Source organism: Schistocerca serialis, chromosome 12 (genome assembly GCF_023864345.2).
Source record: "Schistocerca serialis cubense isolate TAMUIC-IGC-003099 chromosome 12, iqSchSeri2.2, whole genome shotgun sequence".
Taxonomy (NCBI): Eukaryota; Metazoa; Arthropoda; class Insecta; order Orthoptera; family Acrididae; genus Schistocerca; species Schistocerca serialis.
This window is the reverse complement of record NC_064649.1, coordinates 167778599-167794281: the sequence shown is the minus strand read 5'-3', so window position 1 is coordinate 167794281 and position 15683 is coordinate 167778599. Positions and strand designations below refer to the sequence as shown.

Here is a 15683-nt window from a genome sequence, read left to right as displayed (position 1 = left end):
GCTATTCCAAGTCCTTTGCTGTCTCTGACAGAATTACAATGTCATCGGCGAACCTCAAAGTTTTTAGATCTTCTCCGTGGACGTTAGTACCCACTCCGAATTTTTATTTTGTTTACTTTACTGCTTGCTCAATATACAGATTGAATAACATCGGGGAGCGGCTACAACCCTGTCTCACTCCCTTCCCAACCACTGCTTCCCTTTCATGTCCGTCGATTCATAACTGCCATCTGGTTTCTGTACAAATTGTAAATAGCCTTTCGCTCCCTGTATTTTACTCCTGCCACCTTCAGAATTTGAAAGAGAGTATTCCAGTCAACATTGTGAAAGGCTTTCTCTAAGTCTACAAATGGTAGAAACGTAGGTTTGCGTTTCCTTAATCTAGCTTTTAAGATAAGTCGTAGGGTCAGTATATATATTAATAAATCAGTACTTAAACAAGAAAGCTGAAACCGGCAGTATATTTACATTGTGGAGCCAATATATTTATATGCCAGTCCGTCGATATTTTCTACTCCGATTTGTGGATGTATCGATACTTTCTCTACTGATCGAGTGGCGAGAGTGGTTAAATTGAACATCGATGTGTCGGATTACCGGTATTTTGAAGAACACGAACAGTGCTAGTGTGTGCAACACGTGAGATGTGGTGGGCAGCCGCGCGGTCAGAGGCACCGTGTCACGGCTGCGCGGTCCCTCCCGCCGGAGGTTCGAGTCCTCCTCCGGGCACGTAGGAGTTCACACGCGATGGACGTCGGCGACCCGGCACGGTGGGCCGCGTGTGTGCGGCTCTCGCAGCAGGTGCCGTGTTTACCGCGCGGTAAACGCCGGCAGGTGGCGACCTCCTCCTGAAAGCCGGCCCGATGATTTACGCCCGCCCGCGCCGACGCGCCCGGGGGCTCATAAGGCAAACAGCGCCGCTGGCGAGGCGGCTGGGGGTGGCAGCCTCCAGGCACCGGGGCCTGTTTGGATGGCGGGCCGCGCCGTTCGGTGGGCGGCAGCTGTAACAGGCCGGCCGCTGCCGCCGGCTGGCAGCGCAGGCGGCGGGCAGGTGTACCCAAGGTCCGTACCTCCCACCAGAACTCGTGAAGCCCTGCCGCCGCGCCATTCTCGCCTCCATCGTTGGTTACGGATCCGGAGTCCGGGCGCACTGGCTCACGAGGGTCGTGCCTGCTGTGGCCATGAGGACGGTGCAGCGCAACATGCTTCTACGCTCCCTTGGAGCATACACAGCATCTCCGGGAGGGGCACTACTAACACTCGTGGGGGTGTGTCCCCTGGACATCAAAATCCGGGAACAGGCGGCCTGGTATAGGGGAGATATAGAAAAAGAGCATTTTGGGGGTGCGGAGGGGGGATAAATTTGCAATTAAAAGAAGAGGAGAAGAGCTATGTCAAGAACTCTGGGACAAACAGGCAGAAGGACTTGCCAACTCTCCCAAACATCAAAGAACGTCTCCAACTCTCGCATTTCCAACCGAGTAAGGGACTGCCGCACTTCCTCACAGGTTATGGACCGTACCCGGCATCTCTCTGCCCTGTCTTCGCTGACGCAGCCAGCGACCTAAGAAACCAGCTACCAAACAATGACCACATTCAGCATAATAAACCAGTCCTACAAGAGAGTGCAAGAATTCATATACTTAGGGGCACTTTTCACTGAGAACTCGTCATGTGAATCTCAATGTGCTGCGAATACATAGAAAGAAAGATCCCATATCATTTAGCTACAATATAACAGGTCAGCAACTGGAAGCATTTAATTCCATAAATTATCTGGGAGTACGCATTAGAAGTTATTTAAAATTGAATGATCATATAAAGTTGATCGTCTGTAAAGCAGATGTCAGACTGAGAATCATTGGAAGAATCCTAAGGAAATGCATTCCGAAAACAAAGGAAGTAGGTTACACTACGCTTGTTCGCCCACTGCTCGAATACTGCTCAGCAGTGTGGGATCCGTACCAGATAGGGTTGATAGAAGAGATACAGAAGATCCAACGGAGAGCAGCGCGCTACGTTACAGGATCATTTAGTAATCGCGAAAGTGGAAGACTCTGCAGGAGACACGCCCAGTAGCTCGGTACGGACTTTCGTTGAACTTTCGAGAACATACCTTCACCGAGGAGTCAAGCAGTACATTGCTCCCTCCTACATATATCTCGCGAAGAGACAATGAGGATAAAATCAGAGAGATTAGAGCCCACACAGAGACATACCGACAATCCTTCTTTCCACGAACAATACGAGACTGGAATAGAAGGGAGAACCGATAGAGGTACTCAAGGTATCCTCCGCCACACACCGTCAGGTGGCTTGCGGAGTATGAATGTAGACGTAGGTAAGATTGCGATCAATCTTCTCTCTTTCCACTTTGCTCCCTTCTTTTTCAAGGTATCTAACAGCTTACCCCACTGCACGGCTTTTTCGAGGTCTATGAAGACAGCATACACTTCTTTGCTTGCCTTTTCTATGTATCTTTCGCCGATGGTTCAAAACCCTTATGCCGACATGGCAGCATTCAAACAGTTTCTGGAACTTCCTACTATCGTACGTGTCAGTGTTCTGATTGAGAACAGAAGCCAGAAATTAATTACTCTTCCTATAAATCATGACAAATCAGTTCGTCTCCTAACAATTAACACTGTAATGCTCCTGCACGCAAGTGGTAACTTACCTCGTCTTGACGCTGCAACTGCTTGACCGTTTTGCATCCAGCAACATGCTAAAATAACTCAAAAGAAATACTGCGATCCCCGGGGAGTGCAATGCGTGGTCGCAACTACTGATGCAACTACTCGCCCTTTTATTATTATTTTTTATAGAAATTAAGTGGTCAGGAGGGTTAGCCAACAAGCCTTAAGCGGCGTAAAAAAATGAAAGGAATCGATAAAAACTTTGGATTTACTGTATTGTGAAAACTGACATTTCGCACGGTGACAAACTTGACTCAGACCTTTCTTTTCCTCGGAGACTTTGATTACCATAAACTTTAATTATTCCACAACTTCTATAATCAATAATTGCGTATGTGGTCACAACAAAGATACGAATATTACTTTCAATTTGTGATTCAAATGGCTGTGAGCACTATGGGACTTAACTTCTAAGGTCATCAGTCCCCTAGAACTTAGAACTACTTAAACCTAACTAACCTAAGAACATCACACACAGGATTCGAACCTGCGACCGTAGCGGTCGCGCGGTTCCAGACTGTAGCGCCTAGAACCGCTCGGCCACCCTGGCAGGCTTCCAATTTATGCACACACAAATCTGACAAATCCTTCCATGCGCAAGGAAGCAACAACTGCGCACAGAAGAAAGGCAAATTACAAAATAATAATAATAATACTAGCACGCTCAGGGCAGGCTGCGACGTCTGTTGTCCCATGCGATTCCTCTCAACAACTGATTGCTCACCACCACTCGCGATAATAATATCTCAGGCTCAAGAGTTTGTGTGTGCACACAGCCGATGAATCAGAGGCCAAATTTCCAAAAAAGAAAAAATAGAAATTAACGTCCAACTTTCAATGTACAAATAAACGAATGATTAAACTTCCATAAAAACTGGGTGATTTATTCAGGAGAAAGGGCTTCACAAATTCAGCAAGTCAATAACGCGTTGGTCCACTTCTGGCTCTTAAGCAAGCAGTTGTTTGGCTCCTGAGAGATATCGCGCCAAATTCTGTCCAATTGGCGCGTTAGGGCGCCAGAGTTGAATGCTCCAAACATTCTGAATTTGGGAGGGGTTCGGCGACCTTGCTGGACAACGCAGGGTTTGGCAAGCACGAAGACAAGCCGTAGAAACTCTCACCGTGTGCGGGCGGGCATTATTTTGCTGAAGTGTAAGTCCAGGATCACGTACCATGAGGGGCAAGAAAACGGGGCGTAGAATATCGGCGACGTATCGCCGTGCTGTAAAGGATAGGCGCACGTGTGACGTGACACTAGAAAAATGGCTCTGAGCACTATGGGACTTAACTTCTGTGGTCATCAGTCCCCTAGAACTTAGAACTACTTAAACCTAACTAACCTAAGGACATCACACACATCCATGCCCGAGGCAGGATTCGAACCTGCGACCGTAGCAGTCCCGCGGTTCCGGACTGCGCGCCTAGAACCACGAGACCACCGCGGCCGGCCGTGACACTAGACTACAGCGCGACACGCACGTGCCGCACGGGTCGCGCGGGTGCAGCGCATATTGCGACGCGTACACCGTACTTCGCACGCGCCGACTGGCGACGCTCTGCGCTGACTGAACCGAAGCGCACGCAACCTGTTATCTTTCTCAAACGACTTTACACAAACTATTCACTGAAAAAATTTGATTTTTGCCTTAATTGTAGCGTTGTATGTCAGCTTCGTGGCGAAGTGCCCATATCTCGCTAATGACCATTCTTATTGTGGTGTACACATTTTAGTAATACACTACGCAAAACTCAAAAAGTTTGCAACGAAAATTAGGGGTCGCTGTGATTTTGCGTTTGGTGCGCATTACACCATATGTTGCTGTGTATGAAATTTAGCTGTCATGTTGAATTTTTGTTTAGACTTGGGAGGAGGTCTCTATGTGCCGCCGATCTCGAGAAAATGGATCCTATGTAGCGCGCTCACTTCCGATCTCACGCCCGCGAGAATGAATGCTCGCAACATCTCTCATATCTCCTAAACCGCTCGAGACATCGAAACAAAAGTTTGGCGAATGATAGCACACAAGGAGGAGAGTGTTTTGTCAATTCTTAAACACACCGAACTTTCTTATCTATGGCGATATATCAGTACTTATAATTCCCTTTTTATTTATTTCACTCCAGTGACTGCAATTTTTTAAGAGTCATCGACAGCTAGCGAAACAAGAGCTTCCTAGTATGAAAATATTCAAGAAATTTCTTCTTTTATGTTACTGCAAACCAACACTACGAGGTTTTTCGTAAGCTATTGAGCTCTGTGATTGCCAATTACTTGTTTAATGAGGCTCTCCGTTTCGGAATTCTGTCTCAATAGCTGCCGTCAGATAAGTTTGGCAAATTACACTGTGACAAAGGAAGTACAATTAAACCAGTCACCAAGAGAAATGTGGCCGTTACTCACAAACGGTGATGCTTCTTCGAATGAGAAAAGGTTAACAACTCAGACAAAAATAGATAGCCAGTTCTGTTGGAATTTTGGTGGAATCCCCGTAACCCATCGTATTTTTAACACTGAGCTACTGGAAAGGAAACTTACCAAAGGATTTTATTCTTTCTCTTGATCTGAGCAGTATTAAAATAACGACGAGCGTTCCTTCAGGCGGAATGATAGGCACATGCCAGATACTGTTTACTCACCTAGGGCTTGCCAAACTAACAATGTGTGATCGTGAATAAAATAGTTGTCATCGAGAAAAATAAACAATTGATCTGTCGCACAACACAATAGCCAGAGTATTGTGAGCATCGGAGGATAATTCGCGCGACAGGAATGCACAAGCTAGCCATGTGGATTGGAGTTCGAAGACATTGTCATGAAAGTAGATCTGCCTTTGTCAGCAGCACATTTCAACAAATCAAATATATCTAATCATAACACTCGTTTAGGATATTCCAACTTTCGTAATAATACCAACCATTTTCTTCATTTATGTAGCCTGTTGTATAATTACTTTATTAATGCTGATAATGCGCATGCAACAATTGAAATGCTTTTTCTCATCACGGCGAACCAATTAAAACATTGTTCCCAAAATGAGATTTTCACTCTGCAGCGGAGTGTGCGCTGATATGAAACTTCCTGGCAGATTAAAACTGTGTGCCCGACCGAGACTCGAACTCGGGACCTTTGCCTTTCGCGGGCAAGTGCTCTACCATCTGAGCTACCGAAGCACGACTCACGCCCGGTACTCACAGCTTTACTTCTGCCAGTATCTCGTCTCCTACCTTCCAAACTTTACAGAAGCTCTCCTGGGAACCTTGCGGAACTAGCAAGAAAGGATATTGCGGAGACATGGCTTAGCCACAGCCTTGGGGATGTTTCCTGAATGAGATTTTCACTCTGCTGCGGAGTGTGCGCTGATATGAAACTTCCTGGAAGATTAAAACTGTGTGCCCGACCGAGACTCGAACTCGGAACCTTTGCCTTTCGCGGGCAAGTGCAAGGAAGTTTCATATCAGCGCACACTCCGCTGCAGAGTGAAAATCTCATTCTGGAAACATCCCCCAGGCTGTGGCTAAGCCATGTCTCCGCAATATCCTTTCTTTCAGGAGTGCTAGTTCTGCAAGGTTCGCAGGAGAGCTTCTGTAAAGTTTGGAAGGTAGGAGACGAGGTACTGGCAGAAGTAAAGCTGTGAGTACCGGGCGTGAGTCGTGCTTCGGTAGCTCAGATGGTAGAGCACTTGCCCGCGAAAGGCAAAGGTCCCGAGTTCGAGTCTCGGTCGGGCACACAGTTTTAATCTGCCAGGAAGTTTTAAAACATTGTTATTTGTGACTGATTTTCGACTGTTTCTAGCTTGCAGTGGAAATGTGTGTCGCATTACATTATTACATTCATATCAGAGTATTCACAGTGAGACTTCTATACTTCAGATCTTGGACGCTTTTAACCAGGAGCGCAAAGGGATCACACGTGTGGAGATTATCCCTTTCCAAATTTTTGTAACAGATCGTACAGATACCCCAGATCACGTATACGTGATCTGGGCAGATACGCCAGCATACTAGGCAGCGGGAAGCTAACCTTGTTTTACTTTCCTGCATTGCTTCTTAATCACATGATTTTGTAATATTCCTTGCTTCCTTATTCTCTACTCTCTGTCCCTTCTTGCGATCTGAAAATATAGCGGAGGCATATGATAAAAGTCCAGCAGCCAATCGCTCGCCAGTAACTGAAGTATGCATTTTTCTTGACAGAAGAAAAACAAAACAAAACTAAACCAAATTATACCGATGTAAAGAAGATAAAAGTACAATGTACTGACGAAGAAAGCTGGAACGTTTGAATGGCAAAAAAACGAAAGGGAATAAAATTCAGTACACAGTAAGGCAAAATTTCTCGTATGGGTAATACCACCACTGCTCATATGTGCCGTTCCGATGTGAACATATGGCCGGGCTACTTTTCCACTCCCCGCCTCAAATTTCCCACGGTGCTAGCGACGCGCGGCGCGAGAAACTGTGCCTCAACCGCAACGCCGCGCGACCTGGCGCAGGCGCGCGTCGCGTCCCAGTCGCGTCGCGTCGCAATTTGCGCGGTGGTCCCATTTGAACCTGTGATGTCACAAAAACACGCGCTGCGCTGCGTCGCGCCGCACGCGCTATACGCGTCTCAATTTGCAGGATGGTGGTGGTGACAAACAAAGGAGTCCTGTTAAGAAGGAAATGGCACGCCAGACCATACCGTCACTTCTGGTTATCGGGCGCTTTTAGCGTTTTGTAGTCTTGTGTGAAAAAATATACATACGGATGTGTGTTATTCTATTTAAGTATGCTGCTGTGTATTTGTATACCGTGTAAGTGTAATGAAGGAACAGTGATGGAGTTTTTCCCTTTTTCTGTGTGTGTGGTGAGCAGGTGGAAGAGCGAGAAGTAAAGATGAGTGGACATATTAGTCCATAGTAATACGAGTGAGTTGGAAGAAAAAGTGAGGGGCAAGAGGTGAAACAAAATTGGGGGGGGGGGAGGACGGGGGGGGGGGGCAGGATTGAGTAAGAGAGCGTGAAGGATGGAAAAGGATTTTCTCTGTTTTCGTGATTTCTTTAATTAGTTTATCGAGTGCTTCGTTACCAATATTTATTTGGGTGTTCAGCAACTGTTTATTTTCTGTTAATGCTTTGTGTATATGGAAATTTTCTTCGAAATTGAGGAGGTGTCTGTCTTATGATTCAATATTCCTGTTTTAAATGATTTGCAAATGTTGAATGGTTTGTACCATATTTGAGTGCTCTGATGTGTTCTTCAAACACTGTAGCGCCAAAGAAACTGGCATAGTCATCCGTATTCAAATATGGAGGTATATAAACACACAGAATACGGCGCTGCGATCGACAACGCCTATATAAGGCAAGCGTCTGGCGCAGTTGTCAGATCGGTTACTGCTGCTACAATGGCAGGTTATCAAGATTTAAGTGACTCTGAACGTCGTGTTACAGTCGGCGCACGAGCGATGGGTCACAGCATCTCCGAGGTAGCGATGAAGGGGGGATTTTCCCGTACGAACATTTCACGAGTGTTGGTGTCCAGACCCTAGCGAATAAGAGAGGAACTGAAAGTGAGGGTAGCAAAGCCAAATGTTTCCAAATGTTCTTTTACAAAGGAAAATCCAGGAGAATTGCAACAATTTAATTCTCGTACCTCTGAATAGACGAATGAAATTATAGGTATTAGTGTCAGTGGTGTTGTGCAGCAGCTGAAATCGTTATAACTGATCGAGGCTCCAGACCCCGATGGAATCCTTGTCAGATTCTATACTGAACCTGCGGCTGAGTTAGCCCCTCTTCTAACTATAACCTCGAACAAAAAACCGCGCCCAGTTCTTGGAAGAAGGCATAGGTCACGCCTCTTTACAGAATGGATACACAAAACTACTGTCCAGTATCCTCGACATCGATGTGTCATAGAATCTTAGAATACAGTCTGAGCTCAAATATGACGAGGTATCTCAAACAGAATGGCCTTCTCAATGCCAACCGGCATTTAGTAATGTCTCACATGTCTTACCACGCCCACCACTAACAAAACTGCAATTTTCCCAATAAATTGTTGGATGATGAAAGTCTCCACCAATCATCGCAATATTATTGAGGAACTTACGTACAAGTGAACTGAGGTTTGCTCTCAAGTTTTCGGTTACAGCAGGAGATGAATCTGATGAGCGACAGAAGGATCCACAGAGGATAGCAATGTTATCAGCGAATCTTTATCACTGATATCCTGACACTTAAATTTTAATTCCACTCTCGAACGTTTCTGTTATTTTCGTCGCAGTGTCTTCGATGTGTAGATCGAACATTCGTCAGGGCTGAGTTTGAGGCGGGACTCACCACTGACGCTCCACGCCAAATGTGGCCGACACCACTCTGAACGGGCGCCGTGAGCCCTGCCGGACCCTGTGCTCACTGGAGCACCAGTTGCACGTGGGATCGCTCGTGGCCACGAATGGGGCTGTCCTGTCGCCTCTCCAGATCGACCGCTCCCTTCTTGACACTGTGTTCACCCATTCCTGCCGAGCTCACTAACTACCGCCCTATTCCACTGTTAACAGCCTTCTCTAAAATTCTAGAAAAATTAATGCACAATAAAATTACTGAACACCTCATAATGAACAGACTTATCAACAAGAGCCAGTTTGGCTTTCAAAGGAGCTGTTCAACTGAGGATGCAGTGTACGCACTTACAAATGAAGTACTTGAATGTCTAAATCTAAAAATGATAGGAACTGGCGTTTTCTGCGACTTATCAAAGGTATTTTACTGTGTAGATCACCACATTCTCATGCAGAAATCCAAACTGCTTGGAATAATGGGTGTCGCAGGTAACTGGCTGCAATCTTATCTTCAGAAAAAAAAAAAAAACAGAAAGTAATTTTAAACAGCTCAGATGAGTCAAGGGATACCTCCGCTCAGTCTGAATGGACTTCTATTAGTTGTGGTGTGCCTCAAGGCTCAATTCTGGGGCCACTGTTGTTTTTTATGTTTATAAATGATTTACCATTGTGTGCAAGCCTGCCTTGCAAATTTACTCTTTTTGCTGACGATACCACCATCTTCATGAGTGGAAAATCAGATGTTAATTTCGAGGAGTCAGTTAACAACATACTCTCTGAAGTGATTAACTGGTTCAGTGTTAATGGTCTCTCTCTAAACTCAAGTAAGACGAATTTTATCCAGTTCCATACAAAAACAAAAAAAGTGAGAGAAATAAATGTAACATGTGGAAATCAACCAATAGAAAGAATGGATGTGTCTAAATTTCTTGGAGTACATATTGATAGCAAAATGAACCGGTCCTTCCATATACAACAGACCCTAAAAAAAATTGAGCTCGGCTATGTATGCTATCAGAATGATGTCTTCAAAAAAATGGTTCAAATGGCTCTGAGCACTATGGGTCTCAACAGCTGTGGTAATCAGTCCCCTAGAACTTAGAACTAATTAAACCTAACTAACCTAAGGACATCACACAACACCCAGTCATCACGAGGCAGAGAAAATCCCTGACCCAATGATGTCTTCCATTGGAGATTTAACCACTTTGAACTCCGCATACTATGGGTATTTTCGCTCCGTTATGTGTCACAGAATTATCTTCTGTGGAAATTTAGCTTTGGAAAAAAAAATTTTTTGTGCCCCAGAAAAGGGCTATTAGAATTATGTGCAGAGTACCCCCTAGGACATCATGCTGTAACCTTTTCAAAAAGCTGCAAATAATGACCACTGTATCCCAGTACATATATTCGCTGATGTGTTTTGTAATTAAGAACCCTGCACAATTTCCATCAAATAAGAACTATCACAAATATAATACAAGAGGGAAAGAAAATCCTCATTGTGAACTTAAGAACGTGACACTTGTTCAGAGAGGTGTCAAATGGTCAGGAACAATAATTTTTAACCATCTCCCTGACCAGATAAAATGTTTAAGAGAAAATGAATCTCTTTTTAAAGCAAAACTAAAGGAATATTTGTTAAATATGTCTGTTTATACATTAGAAGAGTTTTATGAAGCAAAAAGGGAAACAGCATTTAGATAGAATTATCCCTGTTGTTAACAAAGAAATGTGCTTGCAATTTTTCTCCAAATTAAAACATGAAATTCTGTATTAACAATAAAAGAAATCTGCTGTTATATGTAAAATATCTGTTTTTCCTCTAAACTTTTTATTAACTATATGCAGTTATGTAGAACATTTTTTATATATTTAATGAAGACTGTTTTGTATCTTTTTGTATGTTTGTTGTTTTGTATGTTTGACTCGTTCATCTCATGTGACGTGCTCACAATACGATATCTACGGAACATGAAATCTCTCGAATGCTGACGCCTGCTTGTACTGTTCGCGCGCCTGCCTGTGGGGCGCAGTTATCGTCGAGTGCACAGAATGAACTCCGCAAAGGCTGTACGGCCTGGTACCTACCCACATGTGCCCTGTTCACTATCCCTGCCAATTGTACAGTGAAATTGCGCTGCAGCCTCACAAACTGATCCATCCGCAGCCAAAGCTTGCAATTTTGTATTTACTGTCGACGCCTTACAATATCAATTTACGTAGTTCCTTCGTGGTGCATAATTTCTTTTCGTTCTGTAGTATAATTTCACCGACATTCATTCAGTCCAGCGGTTATACCAATGTCAGTAACACGTGATTGTACCTAGTGTGCTGAACATCGATTATTGTAGAAACGAGAATAGTACTGCCTCAGTTTAGGTTTCCCTCTGGCATGACAGGAAGACAGGTATATAAAAGAACTGATCGAACCACAAAATTATACAATCACAAAATTATATTAGAGGGTCACTGACTACGTCGTTTTCTTGACTAAATATACTACATATTTTGGGCACGCTGATTTTAATTTGGGTAACGATAAGCCTACAAAAACAGATCTGTAGCGTGACACTCCTCAACCTAGAATAATTCCTTCTTGTTCAATATAACAATTGGGTAACTAAAATTGAAGTCGGCTACTGGACTGTAATTATGATATGGCAGAGAAACTTGATAGAAAATACGTTAATGTGGAATCGATTTGCGCGTTCGAAAAAAATTAGTTACGATTTTGGGCGCCAGGTGCAAGTCTGGCGCTGTACAGCATCTCGTGTACATCTCCGGTGCTCACGTCGAACAAATTGTTTAAGCAGCAGTTAGTAATAAAGTGAACAAATGCCTTTCTCACTTCTTTGAACTTTCCTGCCCACATCCCGTTCTTAACCCATTACGAATGGAAACATTTATCTTTTGCATTCACAGCTCCAGAATTTGACCTGGTCGCCAAAATTGGAATTAAATTTTTTCTATATTATCTTTTACAAGTTTGACTGCACGCTCTTCCTGAGATCGTGAATGACTTTCTCCAACTCGTATCTCAACGTCTTTGGTCCATGACCCACTTTGACACATTCCAATATCGATATTTTAGTTCGACATACTACTGACACAGTTGCTTGTTGTCTTCTGTCTTTCATTTTAAAGAGTATGCCCCACTTGCCGTCGTTTCTACCATCTTTGTTTCGTAGGTACTTAACTGTTCTGTACATTGCTTCTAATTTACTTTGCTTTTCAGTCTCCTCACGATGATTTTCATTCATTCCTCTCCAGCCTGATTAGTTAATCTTCTTAGTTGATTGTTCAGTATTCTGTATTGTTTTTTCCTAATTTAAAATAATGTACAACGCTTAAAAGATTTTGTTTTACTATTCAGTCGCAATATGGACATTTGCACAATAAAAAGAACTGCTCTAAAATATACATTTCCATATTGTGTCACGAAGGGGGAAAATGAAGAAAGAAATGGTTCAAATGGCTCTCAGCACTATGGGACTTAACTTCTGAGGTCATCAGTCCCCTAGAACTTAGAACTACTTAAACCGAACTAACCTAAGGACATCACACACATCCATGCCTGAGGCAGGATTCGAACCTGCGACCGTAGCGGTCGCGCGGTTCCAGACTGTAGGGCCTAGAACCGCTCGGCCACTCCGGCCGGCATAAAGAAAGAGAAACCATGGCTAAGTGAAAGTTTGCCTTTGTACTGAATAAATTTTCATGCACCTATCAAGAAATAGAGAATGTATCATCTCATTCTGCTTGTTTTTATTTTTTTTTTTTCAGATGTCAACAGGAGTGGTACTATTGAAAAGAAGGATTTTGAAATCGCTATTGAGGTAATTATATTTTATTTATATGAGCTTGAGACTGAATTAAAAACTTTTTACTCCATTCAGGAGTATATTCGCAGAATATTTAAAAATTAGTTGCTAATTTCGATTGAACCAGCTAATTATAAATAGCAATTAAACAGTAACAGAAATTATTTGTGTGCAATGGCTAAGGGTCACTGTTATAATCAGCCTGTGGTAAGTAGTAAGGATACCACATTCTTGCGCCTGGAGATCCACAGTAACACACACACACACACACACACACACACACAAAGAGAGAGAGAGAGAGAGAGGACAGGTTAACACAAATCTGAGTAAAAACTGTTATGCTCTAATGACCCAGAAAAGCTGCACAAATGAGCTGGTAGGTGTGAGCATTTACTAGGGCTATTCTTAAAGTATCTGAATTTATACAGATACAAGAGTTTCACCTACCATGGCTGGAGGTATCGCTGGAAAGCCTGTTTCTCGCAGCTGCTCCACGGAATTCTGTGTGGTATCTGACATCTGGTCCCTTTCAGAGTCTTTTACAGTTTAGGGGAAAGCCAGGATTCAGTGAGTGCTAGGTCAGGGGAATAGGAAGGCTGACAAAACACGGCCGTGTTGTGTTTGACCAGAAAACTGAATTAATTCAGGACGATGAGTGGGTGCCAACTGTCCGCAATGGGGCATTCTGGTGACGGACCACGCCGTTGTAGTAAAAAAAGGCGGTCAGCACGACTTTCACATTGCTGCACAAATGACTAGCTTTTTTGAGTCTCGGCCATGACTTATGCTTCTATTCCGACGAGTGGAACTGTGTTTCTGGATTGTACCCGTGAGACTGTTAACATGGAACAAATGGATCCAATAAGCCTGTAGGGATTTTTTTGGTTTTATTTAATCGAATTTTGATGTTGCTCACAAACTGTGACACCTTCTAAGCTTTTCACGCTTCTTAAGGTCTTGTAAGTATGGTGTTTTCCGAATGTACGAAGGTATTTCGGAAAGTAAAGATACACTGTACGGCAGAGGAACAGAAGAGTTTTGGCGAGCAAGTTGGCAACACTGGTGTTAACCGTTAGCTTTCTCCTCGCGGTCGATCGGCAGTTGAACGTTGCTTCTGGTTGGAGTAGGTCGTGTTTAAAATGGCTGCGCCGCTTCAGAATCACGCCAAATGCCAAGTGCGCTCCGTCATACGTTTTCTTCATGCAAAAGGTGAGAAATTGTTTCTGTTTATGGGAACATTATGAATTGACAAAATGTAACGAAATGGTGTCGTCATTTCTCTGAAGGTAGGACTGATGTTCGTGACGAACAAAGAACAGGTCGGCCATCTGTGATCTCTGATGCCCTTGTTTGGAGAACTGAGGAAGCAATTCGTGCGAATAGACGTCTCACATTGAAAGAATTGCATCAGATCGTACCGGACGTGTCAATGGCACTCTTTATGACGTTGTGTCTGTCAAGTTAGAGTACAGGAAATTGTGTGCGCGCTGGGTTCCAAAACTGTTAATGGAAGAACACAAAAAGAAAAGGACGGGTTTTGCACTCGACTTCCTCACACGCTATGCTGAAGCAGGCGATGAGTTCCTTGACCACACTGTGACAGGTGACGAGACGTGGGTTTGTCACCATACACCTAAATCCGAGCAACAATCGATGCAATGGCGCCACTCGAATTCACCAAAAGCCAAGAAATGCAAAACGTCGACTTCAGCGAAGAAAATCATGGCTTTTTTTTTCGGTACAGACAACGCATTCTTCTGTTGGAATTTATGCCTCCTGGAACGACAATTAATGCTGCTGCATATTGCCAGATTTTCAAACGTCTTCGAAGAGCAATTCAAAACAAACGCAGGGGAATGCTGACAAGTGGAGTCCACTTGCTTCATGACAATGCTCGGCCTCACACAGAGCTCGTAACCAAAGCACTACTCAAACAATTCAAATGGGACGTTGTGCCCACCGACGTCCATGGCTTCCGTTACCTGAAGTCGCATCTTGGTGGAAAATCATTCCACTACGATGAAGAGATCAAAGATGTAGTTGAAATGTGATTCCGACAACAGGCGGCAACCTTCTATGACTGTGGGATACAAAAGCTTATGCACCGACTTAACAAATGTTTGGATAACGGAGGTTTCTAAGTAAATGTTCTATTTAAGGACTGCGAGCCATTGTATCTTTACTTTTCGAAATGCCCTTGTACTTCTGACCAAACAGCAATTGTGATAGCTGAACTCTTGTGGAGATATTTCCATAGCAACTTTCATCCCCTAACAAATATTGGTTTATATCTAATCGAGAAGTGCAATACAACTTTCATAATTTTTTAATGTAAGGAAATGTTTTCTTAAAAGTTTTAATCCCTGTTGCACCTCATAAGCAGTTGAGCGCCCCACAACCAAAACGTCGTCATCATCCTTTCCAAATTACAGCGGTCCGAGCAACATCTCACAACTACAGCGGGGCCATGCTATCACTCCAACTCCCAGCACGTAGGCCCAGTCGCTGCCTTCCCCCAGCTGCTGCTAACTCGAAGGCTTGTCAGCTCGCTGAGGTATGCTGCCTCGCGGACTTCATCGCATCGCGAGCCTCTCTGGTAAAGTCATTCTACACAACCAGCAATTCCACCAGAGAGGCACAAGGTCGAACAATACCGAAACTCAGCGGGAAGGTTTCGGCAAACTGGAAAAGGGACCGCACAGTAACCGTGAGAAGTACACTCGTTCCACAACTCCACCGCCTCTGTACTCCACTGTCGGCACCGTACGCGGTGGCAGGTATTGTTCTCCAAACGTCTGCCAAACCTACAACCTCCCATCTAACTGCTATGCGCTGTAG

The 15683-nt window shown here is 44.0% G+C and overlaps 1 protein-coding gene across 1 annotated transcript in view; it reads left to right on the top strand.

The window, feature by feature from the left end:
- Window positions 1-15683, top strand: part of LOC126428249 (calexcitin-2-like) — a 377130-nt gene that overhangs the window by 304566 nt on the left and 56881 nt on the right. The window contains exon 3 of the mRNA XM_050090162.1: window positions 12808-12860. Within this exon, the coding sequence (XP_049946119.1) occupies window positions 12808-12860 (53 nt within the window). The remainder of the gene's footprint in view (window positions 1-12807; window positions 12861-15683) is intronic.